This window comes from Lepisosteus oculatus, chromosome 25 (genome assembly GCF_040954835.1).
Source record: "Lepisosteus oculatus isolate fLepOcu1 chromosome 25, fLepOcu1.hap2, whole genome shotgun sequence".
NCBI lineage: Eukaryota > Metazoa > Chordata > Actinopteri > Semionotiformes > Lepisosteidae > Lepisosteus > Lepisosteus oculatus.
The window spans coordinates 2,633,187-2,650,528 of record NC_090720.1 but is presented as its reverse complement, the minus strand read 5'-3'; the positions used below and the strand labels follow the sequence as shown (position 1 = coordinate 2,650,528).

Here is a 17,342-nt window from a genome sequence, read left to right as displayed (position 1 = left end):
ACTATGGGGACTAATTAATCATAAAAGCTTTGGGATTTCAGCTCTATCATTGAAGCAATGAGGCAGTGAAAAGTGAGCCTAAAAGCAGAATGATTACCAGAGGTAACCTGAGACAAAATCTATTGTTGCCGGCTGCTATTCTATGCATCACTGGGCTATTATAACTCTGATGTCTTTTGAATTTTCCAAGATCAGTGTTTCTCATTATTCACAATTTAGGTTTATTCATAATTTAAGACTTCGCTCTACAAGAGTCACGTCAACCAAACAAACACTAAAACTGTTTGAAGACAAACATACAATTTTGCCAGCGAGCGTTTCACAAACAAAACCCAGTTAGTCACAGAATTAGATGTTAAGGTTGCAGTTTTTTAAAATTAAAGCCCCGAAAGAGAAAGATCTTTTTCAGTGTGTCAATAACAATGCTTGTACAAGTACATAAAATATTTATGCGCCTTCATATTGTGATCTTCTAGTCAGTTAAATGAGTTCAACAGCAAAGGAACCACTTTGACAAAATGACATGTTTTGCAGTGAAGTCTGAGTCAGCTGTGGTAATTGAAGACATTTTTTTCTTGCTAATAAACTGATATAAACACAGCTTTACCTTTTAACTTCAAAGGGCAGTTTTTAACGCGTAAGTCATCCTTTAAATTATTTGCTTAATTATTTTCAGATAAATTATTCAGTACTGTCTATTTTCGCTTAAGCCAATAGAGGTGACCAGTTATAACGGAAGTTCTGGACTCTGAATTGGACTTGGCGGATTTTCTTCTTGTGTGTTTTGTCTTAAATCTCAAACAATTTGACCCCCTCTCCCTCACATAGATATATTTAATCATATAACGGACACAGAGTTTAGCAGAATTTAGCTTTTTCGATGTTAACATTTTGTGAAATTTGCTGTGCTCCTGTTCACAACACCCGTACAGCACAGCCGTCAGATCCTGTGAGATTGCTTGCAGTGTGTTAAAAAATAAAGTATCTTAAACTTAGCACGTTAACAACCCTCAAACAACACTTTCTGTAGTGTTTGTTTTGTCATGGCTTGTAGGGAATTGGCTAGCATCCTCTCCGGTCCTGGTGCAAGCTTTAGGTGTACAGAAGTACAGAAGTTGGGGTCCCATCTTGGCCACACAAAGAGAGTGGCCCTTGCAGCACCCCTGGACAGGGGAAATACGGTATGCCCTTGGAAAGACAAAAGCACCTCTAACTGCATCTGCTGTCCACCCAGTGTCTGTAAAGGTCCTGTCCTTGGAGGGGGTGGTGGCTATCTGTCGCCTCTCGGAACTGCACTTTGAATGGGTGGTCGGCCGGTTGCAGGGAGCGCACACACATCTACGTGGGGGGCAGAGGCCAGGTAACCTGGACTGCGAGTCTTTGGGCTGTGTGAGGAAAACTCCTCACATACAGAGTGATGATGCAGCTCTCAGGTGGGAATCAAACCTGGGACTCGAGCGCTGTGAGGGATACCTTCCAAGTACAATATCCCAGTCCTGCCCACTACAGTCCCAGGACAATACCTATATCTTATGGTAGAAAAGGCACCTTAAGCCAAGAGTCATGTGTCTGTACCCTGTCAGCCAGCCTAAAAATAAAGGCAGAAAACTCTACTTTTGCAAATCCAAAGACTAATCCCAGATCTATTTTCATTTGTCTCCTTTTATGTGTTTAGTGTATTTGTTTAAGTCTTTTGTTAGAGTACTGGCATAAACGTAAAACCAGAGATTACTGAATTGTCACAGTTATAAGATTCAAGCATTACATTAGCTCCTTTTCAGTTCATTATTTCACTCTCAGATCTGGCGCTGCTCCAAGACAGTGTCGCTTCTTCTCCCCCTGTATTCAAACTTCCAAGCAAATGAAGTGTTTTCTCATTTTCAGCTGTTACTTGCTATTTTAGTACATTTTACCCAGCACTGAAGTAAGCTGTTGTTTTCATTATTTAATTAATATACATGCTCCCCTGCTAGATGTATCAGATGACACACAAAAGTATGTCAATTGTATTATTTTTTCACTCACACGGGAGTCTACTATCACAGTAGTACCTCAAGAGAAAACCACCTCTTAACAAAATTGAACAAGAATGTGTTGTTACAAGTTTAATAATATAGTTCTACATTTCACAGGGATGTTTTGTTTATTTTCCCAGAAATTATCGTTTATTTGTTATCTCTTTTAGAATATGACAGATGCATCATTGGACACCTAGTATAGAAGTACTACTCTATGTGTTTATTGCATTAGAGCAACGCTATTGGACCAGAATTGACTCTGAAAAAACTACCAGAGCCTGTACAGTTTTAGTATATTGCTGTTTATGTAACACCTTATCCAAAAAAAACTGCATGCTGTATTCTGATTTATCATCCGTTAGCTTAGTTTTTAGATGATGTGGAAACAGATGGAATCCTCAAAGGCACTGACAGAGGCCTTTTTTGCATTTAGAAGTGAGACACAAACCAGAGGGTATTGTGTTTAACTACTAACTGCAAAAAAAGTGGAAAGAACAGGGAAATATGTTTAAATCCGTGAACAGGAAGCATGTTTATACACAGACACTTGTGGGAGTGTAGTACAAGCTACCCAGCCATCCACCACCCTGCAACTCACAGCTGGCAGCCCACTGGAGCTCAGCAGGTGTGGTCAGTACCTGGATGGGAGACTCCTGGGAAAAACTAAGGCTGCTGCTGGAAGAGGGGTTAGTGAGGCCAGCATGTGGGTCCTGATGCCCCAGTATAGTGGAGGGGACACTAGACTGTAAACAGGCGCCGTCCTTCAGATGAGCTGTAAAACAGAGGTCCTGACTCTCTTTGGTCATTAAAAATCCCAGGGCGTTTCTCGAAAAGAGTAGGGGTGTTACCCCGGCGTCCTGGCCAAATTTCCCATTGGCCCTTACCAATCATGGCCTCTTAATAATCCCCCTCTCTGAACTGGCTCCATCACTCTGCTCTCCTCCCCACTGATAGCCGGTGTGTGGTGAGCGCTCTGGCGCACTCTGGCTGCCGTCACATCATCCAGGTGGGGCTGCACACTGGTGGTGGTGGAGGGGATCCCCATTACCTGTAATGCGCTTTGAGTGGAGTGTCCAGAAAAGTGCTATATAAGTGCAAGCAATTGTATTATTATTCTATTGTTGTATTGTGTTGTATTGACACCGGGATCCTGGGATTAATTAACTAGTGACAACCAAATGAGCTAAATGGGAAGAATGTCCTCTTGTTTGCAGCCTTTCTTATCGGTTGTTCATCGGGCTTGTCTGATGTGTTCCTTGAGGTGTCAGAAGAAAAGAACACGCAGGTGCAGTAGATGGGAGAGGGCAAGCAAGCCTGGGGACCCCCAAAAAGTACAGTATAGCCTTCCTACTGGACTGGCATTATCTCCAGGGGGGAGTCATGTGCACTGTAGAAACCAGGAGGAGCTCTGGTCTGGACTTTACCTCTTTTCCCCACTGGGCACAGTGATCACCAGTAAGTCTATATGCTCAGAGGTTGGAACGAGTAATATTACTTCTGTAATTTCATGTTGTTGTTGTTTTTTTCACGTGAATGGGATTCTTGGAATCAGGGCATGCTTTCCGGGTCACCAACCTTTTAATTACAAAGTCTTGTTGTAACCAGGAGGTTATTGATAAAAGCAGCCACTATATTTTGCCTGTAGCTGTGACAAGGGAGCGCACATCAAAGCTCGTGCATTTTCCCCTTGTGTTCACTCTGAATTCCACTGTGCATCAGGGACAACTCAACACAAGGTTGAGTAGTGAAGCAACACAGGACCGCTCCAAATAATGTTACAGTCTGTGTAGTATATTGTTTCCCTTGCTGTTGGCTTAAACCTAAGTTAGTTAATTCATGAAGTAATGGTGGCTTAAACAGGACAATATAGTAATAATTATATCCATATGTATTTGTTGAAAGAGGAAACCTTTGCAATTTTTTCATGAAGAACTGAAAAGGCTCATACAGATCGGTATGGCAAGGGTGTGGTGAAATGTGAGTTAAATTACAGTAAAAGTACTGTACTTCTAGTTTTACATTTCACACACTTGACATAAAACCAAAATATCTTGAGCATGCAGTTATTACTAATTATAAATAAAGTGGAAGATTAATGCCTCTGCTGATTCTTTGACATTGCTCAACTTGGAATGAACATTAGGGGCACACAGAGACCTCTGGAAGTTCCTTGTGTCAGATCAGACCATGTGACCATCGGTGGGTCAATGTTAATGTATGCCAGTCTCTGAAAGTGCAACTTTATGGGGGCCTCTGTAACTTAATAGGCACTTAGTTGCTTAAATTTTATTTTTCGAAAAAATAAAAGCTGTTAGAAGCTGAGCAGTGTTTGTTTTTTTAACAGCCTGCCTTTGCCTCGCTGGTAACACCCAAATTGAACAGGAGAACATTGTTCAAATTGAGAAAAAAAATACATGTGATCTAAAACTTGTCTAAAACTGAAGACACCAAGAACTGTTTTCAAACATGCTCCTGACTGGCTGAAAGGCTACAGTTTTTTACATTGGCCTCTCTTCTGTGGAGTTTAATTTTGAATGGAATGAGCATTCTGTTTTGGGTGAAATCAGACTTGAAAATATGAGTTTATTGCTTCAAGAACAGAATTAAGCACTGTACCATACACAATGTTTTTTGGACAAGATGTGTTTTGCTATGAATTACACTTCCTGTGATTGCTTTTAACAATCTTAAAGATTTAAGTAAGATTTGGTTCAGATGATCTGTCTGTAAATTTACATGTTTAAGAAAAAAACCCTGTCAGCAAAGACCATTCCAATAGAATTTCACCTTGAACAATGCAATTATGTCACTGAGCAGTTGTATCACTTTGAAAGTGACTCTTGCATTTAAAAAAAGTAATTTTAGAGGCAAACTGCTGACTAATCTCAAAGCAATTTTGGTTTATTAAATTTAACATAAAATGTACCTTTTTTTCTATATCCTGCTGAGTTGGCAAAATCTTTTCTTCTTCCTCTGGGCCTTGTACTGTGTTGCAGCACACAGTTTGATATGTTGTTCACATCTTCGTTAGTTTTATTAATCCATTACAGAGTTATTAATTCTAAATTCTTTTTGATTGGCATGCTTCATATTAAACTATGCAGTAAATACTGTACCAGGAGTTACAGCTCAATAATTATGGTGATGACCTTTAATTTTCTCTGTTTACTGCTTATAGCTATTAATTAGGGTTAGGGACAGGCCTAGGCTATGGTAATAAAATTAAACATAACATTTGTTGCTAATGGTTGATATTACTCATGGTTTAATTAAAGTCATCCAGAAAAATGTTAATACCATTTTTATGTATTTTCTTGTATTGACATTTTGAAAGAGTGGTTTTAAATTTTCCTTTTGTTTCCTTTTGAATGTGTACGGTAGTTTTAGTTATCTGACTTTCTTTCATGTTTAATTTCCATATCTAGTGCCTAGTCATAGTTTGTCATAAAAGTGATAAGTTTTGTTGTGAAATACAGATTTTTTAATTAAATTGAAGGGAGTTTGTTTCAGCTGTGATTTTAATAAAGTGGTTTATTGTGTGTGGGATATAGCCAGTTCATTCTGTGTACAGGAAGTGAAAAGGGTAAACATTTTTATTTACAGTTACGATAATAGATGCTCTGAACTGGTTTTCATATTAGTCAGGTGTGTTTTTGGCAGTTCTGGAGAAGATTCTCAGAAAAATACGTACATTTTCTGCAAAGCTGACGCTGCTATTTCCCAGTGACGTTCAGTCTTTATTTGCCCAAGAACCTACCTCACCCCCCCACCCCATGATATTTTTTTGTGTTATGTAGGAGTTAAAGGATTAATAGAGGGACTTTTACATTGTTTTTTGTGCCTTTTTCCACTGTGTGTGTTATTGAAACAGGAGTGACCAGCTCCTTCAACTAAAAAATAAAAAGACCTTTAATGCAAGGTCAGTTTTGCAATGGGTTGCAAAAAGTAATTGAATTAGCCTTAGTTATTTACAGTGCCCGGGTGGAACAGCAACCAAAAGAGAATGGTCTGATTACCACATCCTTATGCCACGCATAAGAAATCAGAAACACACATAAGGTCTGGAGTCAAAAGAACGACAGTGACACTACAGCGGCGCTAGATATGGAGGTGACCTTCCAGCTAGTACTTCAAAACCAATTGTGCTCTTTTATGTTACTCTGAAGGCCTGCGATCCTGCTCTTCAAAGTGTGTTGTTATGTTGCCTGGGATCTCCCATCTTAAAAACAAAACAGACACCTGCCACCCTTGTCACACATCAGTGCAGGTTTTTTGCCACCCTACACCCTTCTGATTTCCAGTTGTTTCCCCGTGTTTGTGTTTTTCTACAAGAAGCACAGCGCTCAGTCCCTGAGAGTTAGTGTGTGTGCAGGTTTCCACTCCAGCTCTGCTTTTAACGAGCTGGTTACTGGTTTAACTGGACAATTTGAACAGCGCCTCCCAGACTCAGGCAACCTGCAGCCACAGCAGCCCTCTAGGGTCAGGACTGGGCACCCCTGCTGTATGGGTTTGAACCCAGGCTCCCTGGGGCAGGAAGTGCCCAAGAATTTACCCACTGCATAATCCAGGCCCTACGCGTTTTTAAGCAAATAAGGACAGACGAAAAAAGCCCCATCCCCCACCCTCATCTTCTCCCAGGACAAACAAGCTCGATCATCATTCCAGCAGCCGAATCCTCCAAGTGTCAACCCTGTTCCATCAGCAGACGCAAGCGTAAATATATGTCTTAATTCTTAATACAGTTTAATGTAATATTTATGTAAATATTTCATGATTTCTCTCTATATTAACAGGCAGAAATGTCAAAGCTCACATAAAATGAAACAATGCCATCTCCTTGCAGGAGGAAATTTAAATTGCATTCCTCAAGCAGCAACACATTTGTATGTGCAGATGAAGGGGAAAATTGGGAGCACTTTAACTGCATGTTGCAAATATTATACAAAATAAGTCCTCCTCTCAGTTTTATTTACATACAAGCCTTTATGTTTAATGTGTACTGAGGGAGGCGTTTTAATTTTTTTTTTTCCTAAGGGACGTCTTATGCAGTTTAAATGTGTAAAATGCAATACGAAATGTATATAAAATTAAAAAATGCCTTTTTGGCTTGAAATTGAAAACAAGTGCAATTCTTTAACGTCTCGTTCAGATTCATATCTCCTTTATTTAAAATCTTAAATGAAAATGATCAGCAAAATTAAGATGTACAGTTTCCAAAACCTTCTAAGTCACAGAATTGTCTTTTATGAATATAGCTTGTCATCCATTCGTTTTACAAAGAAGGGTGATTTCATTTGGTGATCAAACTGTATCCTGTAGGGTCCTCTTAATGAAACATCAAATTGCTCTGTATTCATTCCCTTGCTTGATGTTTTCAAAATTTATGGCTCTTAATAAAGTCTGTTTTTCCGAAGGATGCCTCAATTAAAGATTAATAGAGTTTCAGACACATACAAGGTCATCAAGAAAGTACTTTTTTAGTGTTTTGGAGATTACTTTTTGGACTATTTGAAGACTTTATGTCATTGCTTAGTTGGACGTACAGTATATTAATTTCTCAGTAAGACTCTTCGTGATCAATACACCATAAAACTGAATGGCTTTTCTTGATGTAATTGAGACAGTCTGTGTCAGATGTTGACATGACCTCAGTAGGTTAGTCACTGCAGCTGGGCTCCAGGAGAAAGTTAGAAATCATGCAGTTTAACTCCAGGGTGAGGTTTTTTCAACATAAGCCAAGGACCTCATCTGCCGAAACAGTAAAGAGAGGAGTATGAGATGCAGAGCTCCCTACAGTAAATGTATTCATTCCCCCGATGAAATCAGAACAACAAACATATAACAGAAATATGTACACATTGGATACCGTTTCTTTATTGTAAAGATTTCTATACTGTAATCTGAATAGAATTGCTTTGCAAAGCTTGGTCATATTTGTCATGAATAAATTATTGAGGGTCACGTTCCTTCATATACCTGTGGTTAGTTCGTTTATAAATCCTCCTCTGGCAGGGCTTACACTGATTAGACACCTCCTGTAGTGCCCTATGAGCTGCGCTGTGGCACTCCAGAGGGGGGAATTTATGAACAGTCCGCCGTGCAGCGTTGCCCTTTGTTTTCTCTTAGTGAACTGCCATCTCAAACCGGAATCACAGATGTTCAATTGGAAAGGAAGGTCTGAAGAAGGCCTTTGAGATGTTTTATGGCGTTTTTCTTCCTATGTCACCAGAGGTAGGAATAAATCTACCATTGCCTCCTGCGGTTGTTCCTGCGGGCCTGGCGACCGGAGAGCAGTTAGGCATGGAAATGACTCTGGGTGCTCTTTTTTCTTTACTGTTTAAGGCCTGAGAAGCTGGTTCCCCCTCCTGGCATCAAGCCGGCGCAGGTAGTTAGATGATGGGAAGGAGAAGCGCAAGGCTGCTTTTTGGACAATGTGGATCTCTACTAGGCCTTGGGAAGTGCATCGCATACAGTGCGTGGTTGTAATACCGGGCCTGGCTAAGTCACCTGGACCCTTACTGTCCCCCATCTCGTTGTTACAGCCCGGCAGTAATACTTGGACACAGACTCACATTCTCCAAGTGCCCTTTTTTAATACATGAATGGATCAACTTTGAAAGCAGCGGTTATTTAAAGAAGGCAGGTGTCAAGCAAAACTGTAATTGCAGAAGACCGGGCTGCCTGGATAGCTACAAGAAGCCATGCAAGAAAGGGGTTAAAGTTGCATACTAGCCTCCAGTAACCCGTCGACCTCCATCTATTTACAACCCTTGACATTGTTTTTTATTTCAGATTCAAAATGTAAGTAATCTTAAGTCAAGGACAACTTAATATTTCAGGCTGTGTGGAACGATAAAACAACACTCACCTTTTAGCACCAAAAAATATTTTAGTAAGCAATTTTATAATTGGTTGTCTGGTATGGGTTTTTTTTTTCAATTTTGTTTTCTTAACCCATAAACCTCAGAAGTGCCAAAACTGGGAGAAATGCCATTTTCACACAGAGGTTGTGTGCCTTTAAAAAAAAAAAAAAGCCTTATGAATAGAAAGCCTGGAAAAACAGAGCCATAAATTATTTGACGGGCAATGGGTTTTCCTTTAAATAAATACCGATCAGGTTTATGTTGAAAGACAATAGAAAACGTAGCCCAGATATGCAGTTTACAGTATTTATAGCTGTAATATTGAGGTGCCACCACCGTAATTTCATGCCCCAATGAGAAGAGCAAGGTCAAAGCAAATGCTTCAGTTCAGCATCTGCTAATGCACTAACTCATAAACAGGGCCTGTGTGTATCAGGTGCACGAAATAATACAGTATAATGAAATACAGAATAGCTTTCCATTATTGTTCTTTTTTACGGTGTCGTCATTAGATGTAATTTATGTTTTTAAAAAATTCATCTAGGAGTAGGTCGATGGGAAATAGGGGTCTTAAAGGTTATTCCACAGGTTTTGGATACAGTAATAAATTTCGTATTTCCCTTTTTTTCCACCTTTTTGTATTTAAATTTGATTTGCTTGTAGTTGTTGTTTTTTTTTTTTCCTTGTCCTTCCACCCACCACCTCCTCCTTAGAAATCACAGGCCGGGTAAACTACAGAGCCAGGATTGTCACAAGAGTTGGGGGTTCGTTTCCCCTTGAGAAAAGTACACGGATAATACGGACGTTGCAAGGGAAATTATATATTCCTCAACAAGGCAAATTTTATCGTTTAAAGGAAATTTTTATTGAGGGTTCTAACAGTAAAATAAATACTTGTCTCCACACTCAATAGTCTGTCCCCGTTGTGTCTGGTGAGGTTGGATAAATCTGCAGATCAGAATTCTAGTAGAAGTTATAGCTTACTGGACGCCGGACACTGACTGGTACACCCAGCATCGTGCCATGCTACATGTGTACTGGCATCTGCCTTGGCCACAGCTGACTGGCATCAAGACCACACAGCCAGTCGTGTCTTAAATTATTCAACATTTTTTGTTTCTGCCTCCGTCTAGGAAAGTGTCCAGCTTGCGTCATGCTTGCACTGGGCCAAGCCCGCTCTGAGTGTTTCTCGTGCATTTTTGTGACCCGTGCCCAAAAGATCGCAGAGCTGGATGAATGATCATTTTATGAAGCCAGCAGAAGGTTGAAATTCCATCAATGCCACAGTGGCACTAGAGGGTAAATGTGAATCATGCACTCCGCGCGTTCAGTAGCTGCCTCCCACGCACGCAGTCTCTAACTGGGACAGGAGCCCCGCCCATGTTGTGTTTTTGATTTTAAATACTGGTTGAATATGTGGAAGATGAGGTGAGAAGAATAAAGCAAGAAACGAACTACGAGAACCAGACGTGAATCTGCTTTCATATCTATCGGACAGCACAGGATACCAAAGTGCTAAAATATTCAGTCCACACGTACACATAAGTACAGTATTAGGTATTAATTAATTCAGTAAACGGGTGGGAACTAAAAGTATTTAAATGAAACCACAGCTGTTTCTTGTCAGTCACCTAGTTCTAGCAGTGCCGTGTAGGAAGTGCTTTTGTTAAGTATTGTACCAGTGTCTTGTTAAGTATTGTTAAGGTCTGTCACATTTGTAAGTCTATTGTAGCGTGCCAGAAAATATCAGGGCACTGTTTTATTCGGTTTGTTTGCTGAGGAGTGCAGCACTTCATGTCAATTAAGGTACATATATTTTCTCAAAATTCAGGTATGCAACTGACATACCTTTGGCTTTTAGCCCACTGGAGACAAAGTCATCTGTGATGGATGATTGAAAAAGCATTAAGATGGCTAACTAAATGTGTCTTTCCAGTAGACCATGTTTTGCTTTTTTGAAAAACCTTTTCCTTTAAGCTCATTTACTGCCTCCAGTGCTTTCACAATTTTCTGACACTTGAACTGAATCATTAAAAAGTATATTGCAAAGAACCATTCCTTTCTTTTTAACTGAATTGTATTGTAGGCGATACTGGCATTACTGAATGCTGTGAAATTCAGAAGGTCCTGTTCCTTTATCTTCCTGTGGTGTTATGTGAAACAATTATACCTTATTTAATTATTTCCTTGGTATGATTGAAATGCAGTGTATACTATTTGATATGCACGATTTTCCCTTGTCTATAAAAAGTTTTAGACTATTTCAAAACAATAGCAACAAAATCTTACCTTTGCAACAGTAAGGTTACTTTTAGTACAAATGAACATGGTGTGCAATTTGCAAAAACAGACTGTAATAGAGCTCTTTTCAATTTAATTGTTAGTAAAATTATTCAGTACTCTTAAGATTGAATTATTGTGACATTGAAAAATTCTGTAACACATTTGAAATGGAGATAACACATTGGATTTTAGACTTGTTCTCTATTTGGTATTTTTCTGGGAAATGTTTTTTCCGTAAATGGTAATGCACTATTTCCATAGCAGTCTGGTTTTGATGGCCAGTTTTGGCATTAAACAATCTCAAGGTCAAGTGCTTGTGAAAGGACACAGTGGAGGCCTGTGTTCACCTGAAAATTCACCTGAAATTCTGTATTGCATCGAGAATGTGGCATGTAAGAGTGGTTGATAAAAATGGCTTGTATTGTGGGTCTATTAATCTCGGGTGTATCCTCTCACCCAGGTCTGACAGATGAGGAAGTGGACCTGGCTCTCCAGCGTTCAGGCAGTACCGAAGAGCCCCTCCCTGTGGCCCCTGCCAGCCCCCAGCACCTGCTGCATCCTCCTCACTTGGCCCCCGTGCAGTACAGTGAGTACCAGAGCTGCCTGGCTCTTGCACAATCGGTATCCTGGTTTGACAGTCAAGAGCCCTGCGGTCATCAGCAGGCTGATCTGGATTAACTGCGCAGTACACTAAATTACTTTCTTCTGTGTGCTTCAACTCTACAGTCCTAGCTTGGGTATCCAGTCCTTGTCTTGGGAGTGCAGGTTTTCATTACACCTGGCTTAATTGGCTTAATTGGACCAGCTTAACAAATGGAGTTGGTGCTGCTTTAAAGAGACCTAGAAAACCTGCAGACACACCAGCCCTCCAGGAACGGAATCGGATACCCCTGTTGTAAATCAATACGCATGCTTAGCCTAAATGCAGAAATTGCTTTTACTGAATGCAGAAATCCTTGCTTTTGACTTTACTGAGTATAGTGAGAAAAAAAGCTGGCTGATATGCTTTTTATATAAGTCAAATGATGGAGCTCTGATACTGACAGTGAATCAGTTTAATTAATCATTCAGAGATTTAAAAAGTGAACTGCAACTTCCTACTCTAAGCTGATAGATATCTTTTGTTGTACACTTGAGGCATCACGTAACAGAGGTTTCATAATACATTGATGCAAAATATATGCTATAACTCTGTGAACACCCTTCCTTTAGCATCAGATCTTTGATGAGCTGTTAAAAAATCCAATCATCATGATGTTGGCACAGATGTTGTTACTACAGTAATTATTTAACAAATGGATCCAACTGCACCTACTCTGCACAACATCCCACTCTCTCACCACCTCTCATAGGAAGATCTCCAGCAGGTTCCCAACCTGTATCTTTATTACCCAGAGGTTATGAGCGCTGCCTGCTGATTTACCAATGCAGAATGAAGTCTGTGTAATGCCTAACCTGTATGACAATGATTTTTAGATATATTCCACCCTCATTTATTATAACACTGTCCTTGACTCCCAAGCATTTCATGTTTTGTAATGAAAGTGGTGTTGATGGGATGCAATGTAGTTAGGTTCCATCCTGGATATAGTGGGTTTTATATCAAAACGGCTATAAGCGAGCTGCATAATGAGGTTAGAATGTTGCATCTCTCACACATGGGTCATTCAGAAAGAGAGGGCTACCTATTTTGATGTCCTTGTTACATGAGTATCGTGTAGGGAACTGCATTCATCTCTGTCGGAGTAATGGATACTCTGATCTCTATTTTCAACATGTGGAAGGACAGCTAGGCCTCTCTTGAACCCAATAAATTTGAGAGAAGATTGGAAAATGTGAGCTCCGCAGCTCAAGTGACCAAATAAAAGCGATGGTGGGGGGGGGGGTGGGAGGTGACGAGCCCACAGATGGGAGCCTTTTTGGACCTCCATGATGGAGGAGCTGAGGCATTGTCTCTCTTGCAGAGGCTGAACTCAGGAGAGATAAGAGAGCAGAAGGCCCCGTCAGGCTTCCCTTCGCCTGCACAGTGACACCTGGGGTTTGGTTGAATGGCAACCGTGCAAAAGCAAAAGCCTGCTAAAATGTTTTTAAAAAGGACATAATTTACAAAAAGGAACATTCGGTTTTCTCTCAACAGACTTTCCATAGCTTTATTTATTTTTTCCTTTGGTTAATTTCACTTCTTATACAGCGTACTGTGCTGAGTCAGTGGTAAAGGGTGGCTTTAATGTGACAAAAAACTGCTTCCATTACAAAATGTTCAATTTTCAGCTGTTTTAGTTGCCCATTCTTTTCCTTCTTCTTTAAATCCTTATTTAGCTCAGTTTAGCACAGTGGTGCAGAAGTCATATCTGGCCCACCTGGGGTTTTCTGAAGAAGCCCAGTGTGTGTAAGCAAGTGCAAGGGATCGAATGTGCTTTTCTTTCTGTGAAGTTCAGAAATCAGATTTGCGTTCTGATAATTTATCGGGGGGAATTTTCACTATTGGTAATGCACAGGATGCTTTATCTCCTGTGTCTGTTGCAAAAAGGTTCAATTTCTGCCTGTTTTCCACAAGTGAGCATTCCTCCACATGAGGGTAGAGATTTTTTATGTGCTGTCTTTGTGGTTGTTTTCCCCCCTCTTCATTTCCTTGCCAAGCACTGGCAATGAACCTTTACCAAGGGAAAAAAATTAAAGAATGTTTGGTTTTGATTAATCTGAAGAAACAAGACTTTGCATGAATGACAATAAATCTGATAAATGATATTTGAATTAGTTGTAGCTGTAATTTATTACATAAAATATCATTTATTTGACATGAGATTATTTGCTAGAAGCATCAGTCAGCCTGACTAGTTCAAACAAGCCATTAGCCAAATCCTTGGAAACCACATTGTTGGATTACAAGGGATACAAATCTTAATTAGAAAAAAAAAGGAAAATAATTTTAGAAAGTGCAGTCGTCACGTGGGTTAGTGTGGGGGCATCAGATTGAGTCTGCTGATCCTTCACTGGCGATGTACCCAGAGGCCATACTCGAACAGTCCCTGGGGTAAGAAAACTAACATATCTTTTAACTCAGAGGGACAGCTCTGATGGACAGTGGCTCTTATCATTTAGAGCTTTCACTGACATAAATTAAGTTTATGAAGTAGAATATTTGCTTGGACATAGTCTATAAATCGAACCCGGAACTACAGTCCGCTGCTGTTCATTTTTCTTATTCTTTTTAAGAACAGACACCTAATTTTTTGCTTTTCCCACGAGAGCTAGCTAAGACAATGAATGAGCTTGTGCCGCAGGTGGAGAATTGGGTGGATCTCTAAGTGCCATTAAAGTAAAAGTCATTTCTTTTCTGGTCTGAATTCATTGTCGTTCTACTAATGGAAGACTAGTGGAAAATTGGAAACATTTTCGCAGTTCCAAAGATTATAGGTGTAGTCTACTCCAGCTGAATGACAAACACACAAAAAAGACAAAACCACTTTGGGTTAGGAGTTGTGGAATGGGATGTTAAATTAACAAAGGCACGTGTCATTTTTCATCCAGAAGCTAAAAGCATAGGCGGAGATGGAAATGTACATCTTGGGATGGGACGGGGGGGGGGGGGGGGCACAGGAGGAAGAAGGGATGGCCGTGTGAGAATGGGGACATTCCAAACTGGGAATGGAGTTCCAAGAGGCAGGAGAAGACCAGTATGGAGGCCAGGAAGAGGAAGTGAAGAAGCTGAAAACAGGACTTCACAGGCGGACCTCATTCCGTTGTTCAATGAAGATGATGAGGATGTGAGGGATAAGAATTTGTCTTTCAAGTGGGATTAAGTATTTAGGGAAAGAATTGTTGGTCTGGCTTTAAAAAATGAAGAAGTATTAATATATTGTTGGAGTGCTTTCTTTGATAGAAAACTATTTACAGACAGTGGAGATTAGAAATCACAGGCCTGTCTGCACCTGTGTTTAGTATTCTGATGTCATTAGGTTGTCGAATAATACTTTTCTACAAGGTGTGCATTAATTGTCTCATTGAATACATAATTGATCAGTTTTACACATTTTTCAAGGATGATCAGTGAGATTCACTGAATTGCGATTCAGCGACAGTGATCCGAGAGTTCGTTAAAAAAGACATTATATTTACTGTATTTATAGTGACACTCAAAACATAACTCCTTTTTTTCAGTCACACAATGGAAAACTTTGCAGAGTGCACACCTTGAGTGTGGCCAAGATCTACTCAGTTTATGTAGTGTCCACACAGTTCCAGTCTGGCTCTCTGGGAGATGAGGTCTGGCCAGTGTCCACCTCGATGCTGCAATCTCATGTCTACAATATTACTTTGCAGTCCCCCCAAGCCAGAAGCCCAGATTCACAGTAGACCGATTTTCTCTGCAGGCAGGACTTTCAAGTCCTGACAGGTCATAAGTTAAGATCAAGAGCTCTTCTGATTGATCTTTTACTGATTTAGCATTTGTTTGTATTAGTGGACCAAATTATCAGTGCAGCCTCTGTCTAGGACTTAGTCAATTGTGTAGAATTCCGATGCAGATACAGTTACAAGCTAAACCAAGGTTTCCCTCCTGCTAGAGGCGAACACCTTAGAATAGCTATAAAGTCATACACTAACATCAGGTGACTCCAATTAATAGATCAAAAACATGCTGAACATTCTTGTTTTCCCTAATTCTGGTAACTAATGGTACATTTCAAGAGCAGGGTTTATAATTAGCAGCCTGCCGGACATTGCTCAGCTTGTACCAGTTACCTGTATGCAAAACAATTGCACTGCAATTCATGTTGCCAGGTAAGTAAATACGAGCAGCGTTTATCTGATTTTCCTTGCTATGCAGGAAGAAGTCACTTCCTTTTTTATTAGTATTGTTATGGTTCCAACCACAGTGAAGGTCGCATTACTCCCTGAGGCTGTGGGGCTCATTTCCACTCCTAATACTGCGTTTAGTTTATGTCATTTCAGTGAAGGAAGAAGGTGCTGGCAGTGGAATTATTGATGTGGCATGTTCCTTTTTCATAAGACGTGACAAAATATAATCTCCGCATCATTTACAGGCCGGTCATCCTTGCCTGTTTGTTTTTCCTTGTTCCATTTCATACCTGAGAAAATTAAATTTGTTTAAACCTTTGTTTTTTCTTTTTCATCAGTTTTTAAACACATACACATACACTGAATTCCTTTGCGTATTGTTACTGCCAGGAAATTCAACTTTTGCAGCTATTTTCACTGCTTTTGTCTCTGTCTTGTTTATTTCTTCTTTTGAGTTGGGTGACCTTTTTCATTTTTTTTTTTTACAAAAAGTGAAAGTCGAGATAAGTAAAAACAGGAATTTCTGTAAACGGGTGGTAATTTCGAGCAAAGGGATGTGGCCAGCTTTGCTGAATCATATTTTGGTGATGAATGTGTTCGAACAGAATGTGGCGCGATTGGTCAGAGTAGAGCTCATTTTAAAATTTGTGCCTGTCATTAGTACAGCTCTGAGGTAAGATGTGCTTCATGATTTTAGCAGGCAACAGAAATGACCACCATCTCCACAGTTTAACTTCTTAAATGACAGGAAGAGGTGGTCCAATTGTGCTACATCCTTAAAATAATGCTGGTTGTTCACAGAGCAGCTGCTTCACTAGTTGCATTATAAGGGGAAACTTGATGTAGGTCAGGCTGTGTAGGCCTGGGCTGAAATTTAGCTATGACACTGGGGTGAATACCTCTGCTCTGACACCAAGAACCAGGAGATCTTCAATGACCAAGTAGTCAGGTTCTGAGTTTAAGACCTCCTCAGAAGGATGGCACCTCTGGCAGAGTAGTATGCCTGGTCACTGTACTGTGGCATTAGTTTGGAATGGAAATTCTGGTCCAGAATGGAAGAGTGTCACCTACTATCCCCCCCTTACAGAAACTACCCTTTTTTTTTTCTTGGAAGTCTCTCATTGCGATAATGGCCAGACCCAACCTTGCTGAGATCTGATGGCATCGGGTTAGGGGGTACAAGCTTTTCCGTACAAGGGTGCCATATGTGATGGCAACATTTCTTTTCAATTTGCAGGACTTACTGATTCTCCTCCATTTTCCAAGTTACCCTAGATCTGAAGAAGAAAAAAATATCCTCATGCCACTCTTACCATGGTTATTGAGTTATTTAGGGCTTTGTAGGGGTTAAAATAGCCTCTTTGTCTTGGGTAACATA

General features: G+C 40.1%; 1 protein-coding gene across 2 annotated transcripts in view; it reads left to right on the top strand.

Annotated features, from left to right (window-relative positions):
* Nucleotides 1–17,342, top strand: part of pex14 (peroxisomal biogenesis factor 14) — an 84,411-nt gene that overhangs the window by 38,419 nt on the left and 28,650 nt on the right. For both annotated transcript variants that reach the window (XM_006642085.3, XM_015337209.2), the window contains exon 4: nucleotides 11,625–11,750. In XM_006642085.3, coding sequence (XP_006642148.2) covers nucleotides 11,625–11,750 — 126 coding nt within the window. The remainder of the gene's footprint in view (nucleotides 1–11,624; nucleotides 11,751–17,342) is intronic.